Below are 18,819 nucleotides of genomic sequence, written 5' to 3'. Positions count from 1 at the left end.
TGCAACATAGCAATAAATCCTACAGATTATCTTTCTTGGAGTAGCCACGTATTTTGTTCTTGTCTATGTAGAACTGTTCGGAATTTATGTTTTGAAAATGGCAGAAGTACTCAAATCAGATACCATCTCTGACCTTTATTTCATCTCTTTACCTGCATTCAGCAGGATGACATATCAATGGGGTGTGTTAACTGCACATTATTTGACTTTCTGAAGATTAATTATTTTTCATTACCTAATTACATTTATTTTATATTCCAGACTTACTTGTTGATGGAACAAAAACACTGATGGGGGTGCCAAAGTATATTTTGGGGGTCTGTTCTTTACATTTTTAATTATTTATTTTGATTTTTAACTAATTTGAGAAACTGAAAGCAGCATTTTTGCCATCACATTTCTCAGCGTATTCTGTCAAAGATTTAAAGTCATATCCACTGAAATAAATACAATGGTAGCCATAAAAATCACAGGGCTACATTTCACAAAAGATAGTTTTCAAATTATTTTTCAAGTAATTACTACTTATAATAACTTGATTAAAAATACAGAAGATCAGGTAGCACATTGATTTTGACAAAACTCCTAACAAGGAGCTTGTAAGAGGCATCATTATGAATGATCACAGTGAAAATCAATAGGCAGTATAAACCATTTGCTGAGATTTGAGAAAATGGCTATCTTAAAGGCAAACCCTTTAAGGGAGAGTAGTGAGCCTGCCATAAGGACTTACAGCTTTCATTTACTGCTCACTCACTCCTGATTTGGTTTTCTAATGAAAGAAGTCCTCAAAGCCTAACCTCATTTGCAAAATTACTGCGGCAAGTGTGTCATGACATGATGGTGCCCCAAACCGTTATAACGTTTGTGCTTGCCAGTTTAGATAGGACCCAAGCAGTGCTATAACCAGGTTACTGAACTTCCGATAACCTGAATTTTTCTGAGGTCACAATAATGTTAAATTAATTGGTTATAGCACCTCGTGGTTTCATCTGTGAAGAAAGGCGTGGATGTGCCAGGGGTTTAATGGGGACAGTGTTCCCCTTCCATTGGCTGGTTCAGTAAATGCTCTCAATTACAAACAGGAAAGAAATCACAGTTCCAGCACCCAAGGCTATGTCCATCCCCAAATCAGTCAAGATGAAATTACAGTACAGAGAATCAATGACTAAGGTTACAACACAACTTGCTGGCAATGATTTTGCTAATACAGCTGGGCTATATAACAATGCTTTTGTATTTTTTCCTCTCATAATTTAACTTTCCCACCTGCCCCTAAAATAAAAGTTGGCAACACAGAGAAAGCCAGTTAATTACCTCCTACCCACTGCTATTTCACCACTGCTACTGCTGTTGCTGGTTTTGCTCCCCTGTTTTTAGAAGATCAGTTGCCAGCTGTGAGATGTGCTGCCAGGCAAACTTGATGTGGGTGGATTCCACTGTGCGGGAACAAACAGCAAAACGTAGCACAAACTTTTCTCGCAGGTGGCATGGGACCAGATGAATCTTCTTGGCCTCATTTATGCTTTTAAGAAGTGCCTTATTTAGTTCATTTGAGCCCTGAAATAATTGTAATTTAACAGATATGGTGATGAATTTCAGAAGCTAGTTTGGAATGTGTAAATCCCACCAAGCAGCCAGGCCAAAGTATCACCAGTAACATGCCGCCACTTTCTCCTCTCACAGTCAAATCTCTCAGTGCTTTGCCACCAAAGGATTATAAGATGACGGCTCAAAAGATCATTTTTCAGCCACAAAGAGATTTATGGATTAACTGTGGTTTAAAAGCAGTGTTCACACTGAGGCATTTGTGATAGCTGACAGCTTTTTCATGACCTAAGGACATGAGCTATGTTGCTTTATTTGAAAGCATTCATTATTGCATCCATTTCATTACACTTCTCTTAGATCTAATCAAACACATGTGGGAGGCAGTTTTGCAATGAACTATAATAACCTTTGTAAAGCAAATCTTCAGTCTTCACTTAAGCAAGGCTCCTATTAGACAGTCTTTTGACTATGAAGATGGAAATCTGACCCTTAGTTAAGAAATAGTTGAAGTAATGTACCCCTGGCATAACGTCAGTAAAATCAAAGAATAATTCTGGTTCATACTATCAGTAGAAACCCTAAAACAGTATTTGCCTCAAGTTCTATAGTAAGAGAGAACAGAGACTGCTCCAGAGTCCTACAGAGTCTTTTCTTTGGGATTCTAGAAATGTGGTAATCGGACCCTCCCACTGCAAGCAATCATCATCCTTTTTCTGCATTCAGGGAAACAAAGGTATAAATGTGAAATATCTTGCAGAAGGTTAGAGCGACTCAACGTACATGCATTATTAAATTTTGTCTCCTACCAACATAGTCAGTCCTCTTTGTGCTCAAATACTAATTGTGAGGATTTCCTTTAGAGGAGCTGTATGTTTTCAATACAAAATCCTAATAGAAACAGGACTGCACTGATTCTATTGCAGATTCAGCTAATGTTGAATTAATGGCTTTCCCAATTTATGTTTAACGGCATTTGAGAATAAAACAAAAGATGTCATCAGATTTCCAAAAACAAGTAAATTGTTTTAAATGAAAACCTTACTGGAAAGACTACAGGGTCTTGGGATTTTTGTCTGATTTAGCAATGCAGGATAAAGTTCTAACTGCATATCTTAGTCTTTGTTACCCAAATTAGAGGAATCTGCCTGTCTAATTTTTATATCAGCAGACTGAAAGATGGCTTCAGCTTTTCTGGGCATTTTGCCATAATAGCTTAGGATATACTGTGTTAGTCTTGAGTGCTATAATTTTACCCTTCACTCATTTCTGTTATCTTGCTGATGACACAGGATTGCAAGAGAGGCTGAGAGCTCTGATGTTCCCTTACTGAGCACTGCAGTATGAGAGCTGCAAATGGACAAATCTCTCTGTAACATGTTCAGCAGCTGTTTTGTTACTCTAATGGCCATAGGTCTTCCTGAAAACCTCCACATCAGAGTAGATTTCTCAAATCTACACAGCTGTGGCCTTTTCTATATGCCTTTTCTATATGAAAACAAAGCATAAGGGAGACAGTTTCCCATTGGCACAGAGGATAAATGTATTCTTCCCTCGTTTGTGGATCATATTACAATTAGAGATGATCCCAAGTCAAATCATTGTTCTGACTTAGCATGAATTTTTAGGGAATTTGGATGAGGGTCTGAGATAGCAGGAGATGTTCCTGCAACTTTTGTGAGAGTATCATGAATGCTCCAACTTAAAAAAAAAGGACTAAGCTTGGTGGTTTACAATTTTTTTTTCCTGTTACAGGCCAACCTCTCATGACAATAATATATTGCTTTCTTACCAAAGATTATTACCATTATTAAAATGATGATCCTTACCTTTAATATTAAATGTATAGCACTATCATTTAAGCAATACAAGCAGTTATATGATGTTAAGTTAATGCCCTTGGCAGGGGTGAGTGGAGGAAGGAGAAAGGTTCATGTATCTTCTATTCCACTCTCACAGCTACACCTAGGGGCTTCTGTGACACTCAGGTGTCACATCACATTGATGTTAGTAGTGACTAATCCTCTCCCAGAGCTTTGGGAAGCTAGAAGCCAGCTCTGACTGAGTCTGTCAGTTTTAATAAGACAGTATTCTCATCCCCTTGGAGAAATGACTAGCTTGACTTGTATTCTTCTGCAGACATGACAGAGAAGCCAAAAATTAACCCTTTGGCATGATATCAGATTCTTTCTTTGGCATTTGGTTAAATACTTATCATGAAAGTCAGAGATTATTAGTCTGCTCAACAGTGTGAAAGGCAAAGAATTAAAAGTTACAGCCAAGCAAAAAAAGAAAAAAAAGGATTTCTCAAGAACAAAAGAAGGAAAACTATTGCTACATTTCCATCTGTATAGCATTACAGTTCAAGTCCCCTGTCCTTCTGTTCTACTGTAACTATATAAAAGTTACGTGTCCTACTTCTAAGGTGCATTTTAATATGAATTATAGAAAACACAGGAAGATGCTTGAAAGAGTGATTTAAAAAGAAAATAGAGTTGCAAAAACAACTATAAACAACTATTCATTTAAGAACTTGTTAGTTTTGTTTTCTTTTTTTTGGACAGGGAGGGCAAGTGATGAAAACACTGCTGTTTCAACACTGGTGTTCAGAGGAATCCCACCTTTATTCCATAACTTGTTCAAAAGTTTCTTAGCTAGGTATTCAGCATTTACCTACTATTATATAATTGTCTTTCCCTGCAGATCTTATTTCTTTCTCTGGAGCATCAGGGACAGGAGACCAGACGCAGATGAACCACTGGTCTGATCAAATGTGACAATTCCTATGTTGCTATGCTCTACTTCACCAGGACTGTTCTTTTAAAGGAAATGTAGAGCATGACTAACAGCTGTCTCTGGATCTGCAAAACTCAGTGTTTGCTTGTTCCACGTGAGAGAGCAGACTACAAGCAACATCTTGTTACTGAGCAATAAAGGCCACAGAACGTATGCCTCAAAATCTTTAAAAAGTTCTTGTTAGGAAAGAAATTATTTTCAGGTTTCCAGTTATTGAAAGAACTCCACAGTATGTAACCCACCTGTTCCTCTAGCAGCAGATCGTTGTTTTTTTTTTTAATATGCAAAACATCTTTAACATCAAAATGCAAATGAAACCATTTTTTTATCCCAGATGAATTTACCATTTACTGTAACCCTCATTGTCAATGATTCATTAGATTGCATCAAACTCGGGTAACTGGGGCAACTGAACAACTGAGAAAAGAATTTGTGAAAAGTAATACCACATAACCCAGAAGGAGCCGAGACATGCTTGTGAACCTTTAGAAAAGATAAAAAGCTCATTTAGGTATCATGTGAACTAGAAAACACCAGTGCTGTTTTTATTATTGTTTGGTGTTCAGATTCAGTGTTCCAGTCCAGCCCTTTACAGAGGCATTAGCTGCAAGCTCCGCTATTAAATGAGTTCTTTATATAAAAGAAGAAATTCATCACCTTACAATGTTCAATTAAACAAGTTTACCCTCCCAGCTACTGCAGCTCTTATGCTCTGACTGCAGCATGGGTCTTCTAGTTTCTGACAGGCAAGGTCTCTACATTAATGGACTTGGCACATATAGAAATTTGGGGGAATGAAAGGTCAAAAGGGTCGTGTTTGGCAAGCAAACAAACAAACCGGAGACCAGGACCAAGGGCAGTTGGGAACCTGGCCTCTCATGCAACCTGTTCTTACCCATAACTTGTTCCACTTTGCCCAATTTGCTCTAGGATTTTATAAATTAAAGTGTTTTCTTTAAAGAGCAAAAAAAACATTACTACTTTAATCTTAATCTATGACAGACGTGGTCTACTTTCACATACTAGATGCTTCTGGTCAATTTATTTTTTACATATATAAAAAATTGTATATTATATATACATACACACAAAATTAGCATGACCAGAAACATCTAGTATATATGGTGTGTGTATATATAGGTATATATACAGATACATGCGCACCATAAATATAAGAGGATTTTGCAGGTTACCCATTCTTTTCAATAAGTAAACCCATAAGACAACTACAACTTAATAATCAGATTCATTCTGAGCAGTATGAATGGATCTAACATAGAACCATTATTAATTTCAATTGAGCAGTCTGATCTACTCCAACAGCACCATCAGTCAAAGCATACTGATGAGTACGACCCTAAAAATTAAAAGATTTGACATTGATACTTTAGACTATAATGAATGTAACATTTGTCATAATTTCCTTTAAGTCTGCTCTCAAAAAATAATACTTTTCATGCTAATACTGCTACTACTGCTTATTAATGAAAACACAAGAAGAATTACCAATCAAAATCCCTTCTGAATTAAAAAGAAATGAAGATGACTAGCAAAGATGACAAGCATTAGGGAAAGACCGACAAACAAATTTAGAGAAATATTACAATTATCCTCTAAAAATTAGGATATTTAGCATTATAGTTGAGCTTAAAAGGAATAGGACTATACTGAAGAAAAAAAAAATCCTTGCCTAAGGTTTCAGTGACACCATGGAAAAATAATCAAAGAAATGTATTAAAACAACCAGCTTAATCAATGTCCATCAAGCCTACAATGTAACAGTCATTTAGTATGATTGGGTAGAGCTAAGACTATTTGTGTGTCTTGACTATACATTTCCATACCCTAATATGCTTGAATTTCTCTTAATCATTTGGGTAAATTTTAAGAAAATTTGTCTTAAACTTCTTTCTTTGATATGCTTTGATCTATGTGAACTTCCCTTACTATCTTTAAAAAATAATTAAGTTTATTAACTATGAACACTCTATTCTGTTACAGGTTATTATATTGCTGTAAAACATGGCAGAAGAAATAGGAAGCCTTAGCTGCCTTACCTTTAGTCGAAAACAGACTAGTCCCAAGATGACCTCAGCACAGATCTCAAATCGTTCATCCTGAAGAACTAACTGTTCAAATTGATGCGACAGCCTGACATGCTGGGAAGACAATGAGAGTATCTATATTGTATAAATTTGATTCATCAAGACAAAAATTTTGCTAAATTGTTTCCATTCCTAATCTCTTTTTTCTCTTCTGCTGTGTGTCAATATTCATATACAGCCATCTGTTCATGTTAACTTGCATCCCGTTCATGACTTTCAGAGATCATAACTGAGCAGTTACTGTATTAGATGCTCAGTCTATCTTAGGCAGTACTAGTCCGGTTCTTAATGAATTGTTTAGGCACAGTTTTATACCTGTTATGCTGCCATATTAATAGTAAATAATATTAATAATTGCTCTTTAGGTCTTCTACCACTCACAGTTTTGCTTGAGACTGGCTAAAAAGTCCAAAAGTTACTATGGGGGAAGGGGAAAATGAACAGACATATACAATGATCACAATTCCAGTGGAAAACAAGCTGGAAAGGCATTAAAATATGCTTTTTAGTATAATTAACTTAATATAACTGTGAAGAAGGGGAGGACATGCTGACTCATCTGAGAGGGATGCTCAGGGTCAGTTGAAAAGAAAAATGACGGTGGTCTGATCAAGGAAATGGATAGCAAACCTCTGCTATCCATTTCCACAAGTTCAAGGAAAAATAATCAAGCAAAAATAAAAACATTACTTTGGGCCAAGGCTAAATGTGGAATGTTGCATCTTGTAAGAACTTTTTCCAAAAGGCAAGAACGAGGCAAAACGGAAATTACGGGGGGGGGGGGGGGGGGTACATTTTGCAATCTTAATTATAGCTTTCTGATGCTTGTTTATTTCTTAAAATAGGAAAACATTGTTTATATTGAATCAAAACATTGATTCAAAACCTTCAGACCAGGCATATCGATAGCCTATGTAACTAGCCACTCTTGTTACCACTTCCTTTCTGCTGTTTGTTACATCCATTTATCATCTCCCTCTTAAATTAGACTGAAAGCTCTTTCAGCCAGGAATAAGAACAATAAAATGCCCAATCCCTCCCAAGGCATTTGAATGTTATGCTAATATAAATAGCATGAGTTCACAGCCGTGAAAACTGACCAGAATTATATGTATACACACATATATTTGTACACATAAATGCATGTAAAACATATGAAACATGCATATATGCTGTAACAATCTTTTACTATCTTCACCTATCCTTACGTTCTATAGCATTAACCAAATTTATGTCTTGTACACAGCCATGCAGAATTTCACAGATCATGTATCAGGTCTTGGAAATCCAAGACCATAAAAAGTTTCTTGTTTAGTGAGACCCGAATTTCACAAATTGTATGACTGAATTTAATTACCAACTGAAGTCAATCAAAATTTGCCTCAGTAAAAACTGAATAAAAACAAACAAAAAAAAGATTTGGCTCACTGCAAGTAGTTTGTACAAGAAAACTCTAAATTCTCGCTGTACATTATTTAGCAGGTATTTATGTCCATTTTCTCACTAAAGAATTTTTCAGGACTTTAAAAGAAATAAAAGCAAGGAAAACAGAGAATATTCAGTAAAACACAAATCCAGCAAAAATGCTGGAAGTATCTTGTATTCATATAGGGACGCAAGTAATCTTATCCATAGCAAGCCTTTATAAGCATGAATAATTTGTCAAGCCACTGGGGGGCACCAAGTGCCTTAGGTTTTACAAAACCGGAGAGCAGAGAAAGTGGAGACTAACCAAAGGTTCACCTGTTTGGTTTTGCTCAACAGTTACCCCAGGCTTTGCACCTTTGTACCACAAGGAATTATCTTGAACTGCTTTTACAACGCTTGCTGCAGTCTCAGCAGCCAAACAGAAGTAAACCCAATAAAGTTAAACATTGTTAAGCCTGGAATTTCCAACTCTAGAATCAAAAGGCTTTTAGGTATCCCGCCTGCCTCTCTGTGACCCAAAGAGCTGTACCTACACTCTGGCTACAGGTGCGGTAACAACTCACAGAGGACACATGCAGTTTTAATACTGCAGCCGTCCAAGACATACAGGTAAACTGTGGAAATACAGTCCTGTTTGGAGAGCCAAGGACACAGAAACTGAGGAGAGCAAGGAAGGAGAGGTCAAAGACAACCAGCTGTTCTCAGCTTTCTGTTGTATGTGTTCAAAACAGGCCTGACCTATGAATATTTTAAGCCTCCGGATTCTCTTGATTTTGACATTTGTGTCATGCTGTGACCCTAGCACCAGTACTTTAAAATGGACATTCAGATTGTATTTAACTTCTAAAAATGACTTCATTTACCACTTTTAAATAAATTTTAAAAAGTATACAGACATACACCAACTCACATAGATGCTATTTCTAGTAGTATCCTTTGGACAATCCTTTTAGCACACGGGTCCCGAAAAGGCAATTACACATATTGTGTCAGCAGCCTGAAGAACCTCGGGAAGCGGGAACTGGATATCAGCCCTTTGCTTAGGGAAATTCAGCAGATGGAAGGAGAGGAGCTTAAAAGGAATTTTTGAGTATCACTGCCTCAGGTAAATAACCACTGTCTTTTTGTGGGGAGGAGGGGGGAAAAAAAGGGGGGTCTAATTCATGTGATTATTCAGGATTAAGGGGCATTCTTACATAATCACTAATGGGAGCAGTAAACTTGTGGGGCATTAAGAAGTGGTCCATATAAAAAAGGACATATGTTCATGTATGTTCATATATATGTACACATATAGATGCACAAACACGCATGTGTGTGTGTGTGTGTGTGTGTGTGAGAGAGAGAGAGAGAGAGAGAGAGCGTGTGCTCCTGCACAGAAGTGTTTCAACTGAATATTGACTGTCAGGCAAACCTGTAAAGAACCAAAGGAGTCTGATGGGAATTTCTCCAAAGCTTCAGAATATAGTAACGCGTATATACATGTACACATACCTGCATAGCATTGATGACCTAATATTTTTCCTTCTATAAATTTTACCCCTCTGCCTGCTCTAGTGCACAATGCAGTCTGAATCAAAATGCTGCCAAAGCTGTCTTCTCAACAGCCATTTGGACTATGCCACTCCCCAGCTGAAATACCATCCCTGGCATTGCTGGTCTGGACAGTTCCAGTCTCTTGCTCTCTGCTGTTACTTTTTAATGAAATTCATTATCCTTGGTGAGAAAAGAAGGATGTGATGCACTGGTTTCTTCTGAACCTACAGAGGAGTCATCTGAATCAAAATGCTCATGGGGATCAGATACGAAAACATTACTTCTGAATTTCTCAAATGACTTCCGAGCTCTCTCATATGACTTACAATGGCACAAGAGTAATATATAGGCCATTTCCATGCGTTGTTTACAGATGGGCCATGTATACTTTGGGGTTTCACATTTATACTGACTCTGCGTGTTTGGAACTGGCCCAGAAGCCTGTTGTTGCCCACTTTGTACATCTCCCCCATGTCTTTGGAACATACCTCCAACATTTATATTTTTCTCTCTCCACATTCTTGAGAGATGACTGCCCTCCCCTTTACCACTGGAAGGCTTCAGAAACAAAAGAAGTTACTGTATCTAAATCAAAGTCAGTCATCCTTGTCTCCCAAGAATATTTTGGTCCCTAAATGCCTTTCTCAGTACAAGTAAATGCCAGGTTGCAGTGGTTATCCAGTCATTTTGATAGAGTGCCATAGACATAACAAACATTGCTTTCTTAAAACATATTATTAAAAGAAAAGAAAAAAAAAGAAGAAACAAGTAGTTTTCTGTGGCATTTTAAAAGCAAAAAAATAAAATATTGTGAACAGGTAGTTGCAGATATCTTTGGTCTTCTCCAGAGAATCTTGCTAATCACACAGCAAATACGGTGGCTTCTCAAGCATATTCAGTGTTTGTTCTCTTTACAGGTCAGAATCTCATCATCACTGAAGATGTCAGCCACTTTGCAAGTAAAACCCGGCTATGCAAAGGAAGCCTGAATAAAAGTATATAAACACCAGAGAAATTTTCCTAAGTTTCCAGTGACTTAGCAGCTAAAGTGTCATTTTTATAGGCAATCAAGGCATCTGTATTGAGATTTATATAACCTCAGAAAGGAACTGAACCCTGGGGACCCAACTCTGTTAATAGGGTCCAGCCATGCGCCTGAACAGGTTTATTTTAGCTGATATTGTGTAGAGTGAACAGGAATGACAGGCCATACGTCAACAAATCTGCGTATATGAGAACTGCCTGGTGCACTAACTGAATGGTACATCCCAAACACATGCATCCCCTTCTCTGTGTTCCAGGCCAAGGAAACTGCTTCAAAGCTTTACTTTCCCGCCTGATTCTCTTTGCTTGACCTTTTCCCTTTGGCAATTGCTTACTAACACAGCAGAGAGAGAGCATTTCTTCCCACTCCCCCCAACCCCAGCCACTCTTTTCTCTACTTAATATCTGCAATACTTGCTTCTGTCATTTTTATCTACATCTCTTCTCCTTCTGTGTATGTCCACCCTATGACCCACTGTAATAAAAGCAGCTTAAGAAACAATTCTGGCAATTACAGGGATTACAAGGCACAACTAAAGGTACAACTGAAAGTATCAAGTACAACACGACATAGTACCGGCTATTCTCTTCAAGTATTGCCTTTGCCAGCATTGGGAACATAAAAGCTGATATTTGCATGTTATGATGTGTTTCAAAAAAAGTAACTCTTCAAGGCTAAGCACTGGGACAAGCAATGGGAAAGTGAAGTTAAATTCCAAATTACTTTTTGTTCAGAAACTTTCTTTAGCTTTGAAAATATAAGCCAGTGTCAGGCTGGTTTACATACTTCATTACTACACCACCAAAAGAAAAGTCATCATGGTACCTCTGGAACCCAGATTCCAGATAATCCCTGAGAAAGGAGGAAAATGGTAAGATACAAAATACATTTATAATTGCTATTTTGCAGGTACTGATATAACCTGAACTATAAGCAACATGCCTGCAAAATCACAAGTATCTTAAATTCCACTAGAGCAGGTAGCAAACGAAATGCAATTATTTCTTGGAAGTTTTGTTCAATTGAGAACTGCTGAAGAAAGAAAAAAAAAATTTTTTAAGATACTTTGAAAGCCATTTAATTTAAGCAGTACTCATCCATTCCACATGGGGGTGGGGAGGAGAGTTTAACTTAATGGTTCTGTTTTGACAGATGTATACAATGACCCAAATTCTGCACTTAATTACCCCCATTGCCCTTTCAAAGTTGCACACATGAAGTTATAACTTATTTTTCTCCATATACCAGAGAAGATTTTGGTGGTTAATGAAATGTTAAACATGTACACTCAACTTAACAAGCCCTTGAAAATCTGGCTTTCTGCATTACCTTTAGAAATAAAGGAACATATAGCCAATACCTTTACAAAAAGATTAATTTGCTTTGCCTTTCACAATGGTGTTGTCAGAGAATATAAAAATCTGGTCTTCAGCTATCAGTATGGGAAGACAAGGACTTGCTGGCTGAACACTCAGGGAAACGTCTGGGAGACAGGAAAAGTTCTTGAATGTAAATATTATACTATGGAAACTCCAGCCTGATAAAGGCCATGTAATTAATTTGAAGCTTCCAGCCCTCAATTGTCCCAGTGAGAGGTTTAGTCCTACTTAAAAATTTGGCATTGCATTGAAATAACCGCAGTCTCCAAAACCTAACCTGACAGAGCAATCCACTAGAAACTGTAACGCTAGCCTGGTGACTGTAACTGTAGCTATAGCAAATCATGTATCAATTTTTTGTTGGAAGGGAGCGTATCAGATTGCCCAGGGATGACTAAATGCCAGATTGCCACTGTTTTCAAAATTTGTTTCTCAAAGCCATATTAAGGATCAAAATCTAATTTAGAAACCTGTAAAGCCAAATGAAAAATATGGTGTGATAAAAAAAAAAAAAGAGGGAGGGAGGGGGAGAGAGGGAGGGAGGGGGAGGGGGCGAAGCAAGGAGAGAATCTCCCACCCCAAAACCTTTCCAAATTGAAAAAGATTTATTCATGCAGTGGCTTTACAATGATAGAAGCCTTCCTTAGGAATTAATCTGTTTAGCACCACAACAGAAAGGAATGTGTGTCTGCGGAGAGTTTGGTATACTAGGCCAGATTCTCAGCTAATGGATATTTTTGTAAATATTTAGAGCCAAGTCACGGATCTCCCATCACTAGAAGCTTCCCTAAACTTCAAAAAGATGAAAGGTATGCTTGAATTTGACTTTACTGTTATAGAGGAGTTATATATATCATTCAGACAGGTGCCAGGTGTGTTTTTAGTGATTAAAAAAAACACATCTTTTCACATCAATAAACTTAGTACATATTCATAGCAATGCTAACAAATTGTACATTGAACACATCCTTTTTTTTAAAAAAAAAGATCTATTTTAAACAGGAAAAAAGAAACAACAGAAATTATCACTTAAAGGATAGGTATAAATGGTCAGTAAGTTATTGTATCGTAAATACAGCCCCAAAACCTTAAGCATAATCTAAACATACTATCAACATATGCCCATTATTAAAATCAAGAGGTAATGAATGTTTCCATTTTTTCCCCAATAACACCATTAATGTGCTTTGGCTTAATATGAGAGTGAACTTTGGTCCCACATTTCAGAAATTCCAAATTCCTAGATTTTTCTTCCCCAAAGATTAGCAAAAAATGGATGATGGTCTGGATCCTGCCATGACATGAAACTGACGCTACATGAGGCAAAGAACAGAGCTGTTCAAAATCATTGTCTGTGCTTTCTGTTGTGTACAGAAGTTGTGGAACGTAGATAGGTATTAGCTCACTTTCCATCCCACTGCAAATTACCTAAGAAAGCAAGCTCACGTCACCTTGCGGATGTGTTCCTGCAGTCCTGTCACCCCGTACATCCTCAGCACGAACCAGAGCTTCAGGGAGCGGAACCTCCTCCCCAGGGGGATTTGCCAGTGCTGCAAGCCAGGAGAAGGGAGGGCACTCATATTAGAAGTGACCGTTGCAGTGATACTCCAGAAATTGTACCTCGTGTGATGGTTTTGAAACATACCACGTTTCCAGATCCTACAGGCAGCTGCTAGAGGTGGGTCAAATACCGACAGAAACGTGTTTCTGGTCAATGCCCCAGCATTACTGCTAATACTCAACATTTTCCAATGAAAAGTGGAAGAGAGGGCTGGTGTCAGAACGGAAGGGTCACAAGGCAAAAATCAAATGTTCTTTGGGAAGACCAGATTTTCCTTGAAGACTTTAGAAAAATTAAGTATCTTAGCAATTCACATACATTAATTTGTTCACAGTTGTGAGCTAGTATTATCATTGTAGAATGATGGGCCTATTTCCCATTTGGAAACAAATATGTTTCTACTGTCAAGGCTAAAATGCATATGCAATTTTTAAGGACATATTATTCACTAGGTTAAGGGAAAAAAATCTTTAGGAAATTTATTTCTACCACCTAAATCTTGAGCTCTCACCTATGCAAGACAATTTTTACCTTTAAACAAAATTTTTCAAATAAAGAGGGTTAGAAGTTTCAGCTTTTTCTGGCTTGAGGAATGCTAAGAATTTAGCAAGCCGAGCCTCCTTCCTGGAAAGAGAGCTAAGGATTTGAGGTTATGAGAGTAGTGAAAAAGAAAAATGTATCCCTGGAAATATCAGTGTATGCAAACAGTGATATTAATTATTTCTTTGATGTTGTACTTACCCGGTAATCTGTTACAAGGCCTGAAAGTTAAAGAAAAAATGTTCACATTTCTTCATCTTAACAGGCAAAATCTACAATCATTCAAACACCACTGAAAAGCTACCCCTAGCTATTCTGCATGTTTGCTGCAAACTTCAGCATCATCAGTGCCCACAGGACCACTAAATATCTAGTAGGATATTTAGCAGCATACTAAACTAAGGTGCTAATGAGCTTCATTCCTCAGCTGGTGAGAATATAGCAATAATAAACTAAACAGTTTTCAGGAGAAAACCCACAATTTTTATTCTCAACTGTATTTCAGACTAAATCCCATGTTTATTTTCCTCTACACGGAAAAGAAATAGTTGATGAAACAGTTTTTATTAACTTTGTTTGAAACAGTTTGTAGAATTCCCAAACTCATTCATCACTCATTCTCTGCTGTGAAATTCTCACCACATGTACCCTGGTGAACTGATAACATTTTTTAAAAGAACATACTTCTGACCACTTTATCTACTCACTCATATATTTGTTGCTAATTTTTCAGTATGTCCAGTAAGTGACTGGGAAATTTCACTGAGAACTGGTCTCTTCTTGCATTTGGAGAATAGTATTCTGCATTTCTATGCCTTTCCATTTGATGCAGTCAAAGTGCCTTACAAACGCTGATTAACCAAGCCACAAAACAACCCAGGGAGGCAGGTAGAAGGCATTTAGGAGAGCAAACTTTGGCCTCTTCAGGGACCTACTTGGAGGAATCCCATGGGTGAGGGCCCTAGAAGGAAGGAGTGTTCAAGAGAGCTGGTTAATATTCAAACATCACTTCCTCCAGGCTCAAGAGCGGTGCATCCCTATGAGTAGGAAGTCAGGCAAAGGAGGCAGGAGACCTGCATGGATGAGCAAGGAGCTCCTGGCAAAACTCAACCAGAAGAAGGAAGTATACAGAAAGTGGAAAGGGGGACAGGCCACTTGGGAGGAATATAGGAATGTTGTCAGAGTATGCAGGGATGCGACGAGGAAGGCTAAGGCCCGTTTGGAATTAAATCTGGCTAGAGAAGTCAAGGACAGCAAGAAGGGCTTCTTCAAATACATCAGCAGTAAGAGGAAGACTAGGGAAAATGTGGGGCCTTTGCTGAATGGGGTGGGCGCCCTGGTGACAAAGGATGCAGAGAAGGCAGAGTTCCTGAATGCCTTCTTTGCTTCAGTCTTTACTGCTCAGGCCAGCCCTCAGGAACCCCAGATCCTGGAGGCAAGAGAGAAAGTCTGGAGAGAGGAAGACTTTCCCTTGGTCAAGGAGGATCGGGTTAGAGATCATTTAAGCAAACTTGACACCCACAAATCCATGGGCCCGGATGGGATGCACCCACGAGTGCTGAGGGAGCTGGCGGACATTATTGCTAAGCCACTCTCCATCATCTTTGAAAGGTCATGGAGAACAGGAGAGGTGCCCGAGGACTGGAAGAAAGCCAATGTCACCCCAGTCTTCAAAAAGGGCAAGGAGGAGGACCCAGGGAACTACAGGCCAGTCAGCCTCACCTCCATCCCTGGAAAGGTGATGGAGCAGCTCATCCTGGAAGCCATCTCCACGCATGTGGAGGAAAAGAAGGTGATCAGGAGTAGTCAGCATGGCTTCACCAAGGGGAAATCATGCCTAACCAATCTGATAGCCTTCTATGATGGAATGACTGGCTGGGTAGATGAGGGGAGAGCAGTGGATGTTGTCTACCTAGACTTCAGCAAGGCTTTCGACACTGTCTCCCATAACATCCTCATAGACAAGCTCAGGAAGTGTGGGCTGGATGAGTGGACAGTGAGGTGGACTGAGAACTGGCTGAATGGCAGAGCTCGGAGGGTTGTGATCAGTGGCACAGAGTCTAGTTGGAGGCCTGTAGCTAGCGGTGTCCCCCAGGGGTCAGTCCTGGGTCCAGTCTTGTTCAACTTCTTCATCAATGACCTGGATGAAGGGACAGAGTGCACCCTCAGCAAGTTTGCTGATGATACAAAACTGGGAGGAGTGGCTGATACGCCAGAGGGCTGTGCTGCCATTCAAAGAGACTTGGACAGGCTGGAGAGGTGGGCAGAGAGGAACCTCAGGAAGTTCAACAAAGGCAAGTGCAGGGTCCTGCACCTGGGGAGGAATAACCCCAGTCACCAGTACAGGTTGGGGGTTGACCTGCTGGAAAGCAGCTCTGCAGAGAAGGACCTGGGAGTGCTGGTGGACACCAAGTTAAGCATGAGGCAGCAATGTGCCCTTGTGGCCAAGAAGGCCAATGGTATCCTGGGCTGCATCAGGAAGAGTGTTGCCAGCAGGTCAAGGGAGGTGATTCTCCCCCTCTACTCAGCCCTGCTGAGGCCACATCTGGAGTACTGCGTCCAGTTCTGGGCTCCCCAGTACAAGAGGGATGTGGCACTACTGGAGCAAGTCCAGCGAAGGGCCACAAAGATGATTAGGGGACTGGAGCATCTCTCTTATGAGGAAAGGCTGAGAGAGCTTGGCCTGTTCAGCCTAGAGAAGAGAAGGCTGAGAGGAGATCTTATCAACGTGTACAAGTATCTGAAGGGAGGGTGTCGAGAGGATGGGACCAGACTCTTTTCAGTGGTGCCAAGCGACAGGACGCGAGGCAATGGGCACAAACTGAAACACAGACACTTCCATCTTAACATGAGGAAAAACTTTTTCACTGTGAGGGTGACAGAGCACTGGAACAGGTTGCCCCGAGAGGTGGTGGAGTCTCCTTCTCTGGAGATATTCAAAACGCGCCTGGATGCAATCCTGTGCAATGTGCTCTAGGTGACCCTGCTTGAGCAGGGGGGTTGGACTAGATGATCTCCAGAGGTCCCTTCCAACCTCAGCGATTCTGTGATTCTGTGATTTTTAGTTGTCTTTTATAACAGCATGCAGGGTCAAAATGTGTCTACCTTTTCTTCAAATCAGCTAATTAAACTGACATTACAGTAGAGGAAATTGTAATGTAATGCTGAATTACTTGCAGTAAGCCAGTGACAGAAATTAGAACAGACCTAAAATCTAAAGCACTTCTTTAGGAATCTGCTTAGCTTTATTATTCTGCTTTATTTTTCTGCAGTGGAGTAGAAGTTTCATTAGAAAATATGTGCTTAAATTTCATGGGAAAGTGCCATCTAAGTGCTCCTGGCATTAGCATCACAAGCTACTACATGGAACTGTATGAACTTATGAATTTGATCAGTCTATGTCATTTATGTAATTCCCAGCCTTCGTATTTTCTGGAGGAAAGATAACAACAGTATTTTCTGTGTTCCAGGTTCTTTTGTCAACACTCTCTCATGTACGCAGCAAAAATACAGGAAAACACATGATCCTTCGTCCTTGCAATATATACCCATTTGGTTCATTAGCCTGTTCCTTAAGCATTTTCTAGGGGAGGAAAAAAAAGTCCCAACAATCATTAACCTGTTCCTGGACTTCAGGAGATGATCATTGTTGTCTTAGCTGAGTATCAAGGTAATTTGATAACATTCATGTTCTTCCGCACTGCAGCAGCCTTTTTTTTTTTTTTGATAGCTGAAAGACTAGTAGCAAAGAGTAAAGCAACTGATGATAGATAAATAATCCTACACTCCTGTAACAGGCTATGTCTAATGATCCACAACAATGCCTTTCACAAGCTGTGAATCAGAATGCAATCAGTGATTAGTCCTTGATTACAAGCCTTATTCTTACATCTGTATTTAACCAGGAGGAATTGAATTGTGGTACCATATGTGGCACTCACAATAGAGTATAAAGCTGCATTCTTCTAACAGTGCCATTAGGATTTGACCTATATCCAGGGTTGCCAGGCAAGCTAGTATAATGTTCCTGGTGTGATGATGCAAATCACACAAAATTATAATTAATGACAAAATAAAGACTTTCCCCTTGGGGGCACACATAATTGCCATATGGTTATTAAGAGTAATTGCTCACAGATAGATATATTTTTCCACTCATTTAAATTCTTGAGTGAGAGATGAGTGAGTTCAAAAATGCCACTTCATTTGCCTTGTAAACCATGGTGGGAATTCTCCGACCTGAGACATACTCAGTTAAGAAACTAAGACCCTCCATCAGACGAGTCTGATTTCCAGGAGTGGTGACATCCCATAAATCACACTGAGATCAATAGGGACTGTAACAGCCTAGCACCTTTGCAAATCTGGCCATTTTTATTGAAGGCGTAAGTGTAGATTGGATTTAGCAGTTCAACTACAGGCATTTGCATTTGAAAAGTGTTGTCCAGTTCTTTGGAAAATTGGTAGCAAATGGGAATAGAACATAGAAAAACTTAGAGTCTCTAGACGGCTAATAATCTGCTGACCTATGTGGAATCATTATGTCCAGGTCACATAACATACTATCACAGCTAGTGAAGGCAAGACAAAGACTGAACAATTCCTTATCCAACTGCGGAGGGAAAGCTCTCGGGTCAAGTAAGTGGCCTCACTGAAAGTAGCTAATTTTAAGAAAGGTTTTATTTTCTTTGGGTGTTTAACCTGGGGAAGACCTAAGATTCTTGTATCAGCCCTCTCAGTTGTCACAAGAACATATTTTCACTTTAGTTAAAGTTGGATTTTTTGACCCTCAAAAGAAACATTTTCTATGTATGGTAAGTAAAAGCCAGTGATTTAAATGCAATTACCATAATTTGTATTTTTCATAAAAAAAGACAAACA

At 39.1% G+C, this 18,819-nt stretch overlaps 1 protein-coding gene across 1 annotated transcript in view; it reads right to left on the bottom strand.

The window, feature by feature from the left end:
- Positions 1-1,092: 1,092 nt before the first annotated feature.
- DDC (dopa decarboxylase) overlaps positions 1,093-18,819 on the bottom strand; it is a 57,401-nt gene continuing 39,674 nt past the window's right edge. Inside the window, exons 10-13 of the mRNA XM_013952767.2 lie at positions 14,140-14,159; positions 13,289-13,387; positions 6,402-6,503; positions 1,093-1,560 (exon numbers count right to left, since the gene is read on the bottom strand). Of these exons, the coding sequence (XP_013808221.1) occupies positions 1,345-1,560; positions 6,402-6,503; positions 13,289-13,387; positions 14,140-14,159 (437 nt within the window). The 3' untranslated portion in view covers positions 1,093-1,344. The remainder of the gene's footprint in view (positions 1,561-6,401; positions 6,504-13,288; positions 13,388-14,139; positions 14,160-18,819) is intronic.

This window comes from Apteryx mantelli, chromosome 2 (genome assembly GCF_036417845.1).
Source record: "Apteryx mantelli isolate bAptMan1 chromosome 2, bAptMan1.hap1, whole genome shotgun sequence".
In the NCBI taxonomy this organism is placed as follows: Eukaryota; Metazoa; Chordata; class Aves; order Apterygiformes; family Apterygidae; genus Apteryx; species Apteryx mantelli.
Note: the sequence above shows the minus strand (reverse complement) of the source record. Positions and strands in the feature narration are given on the sequence as shown.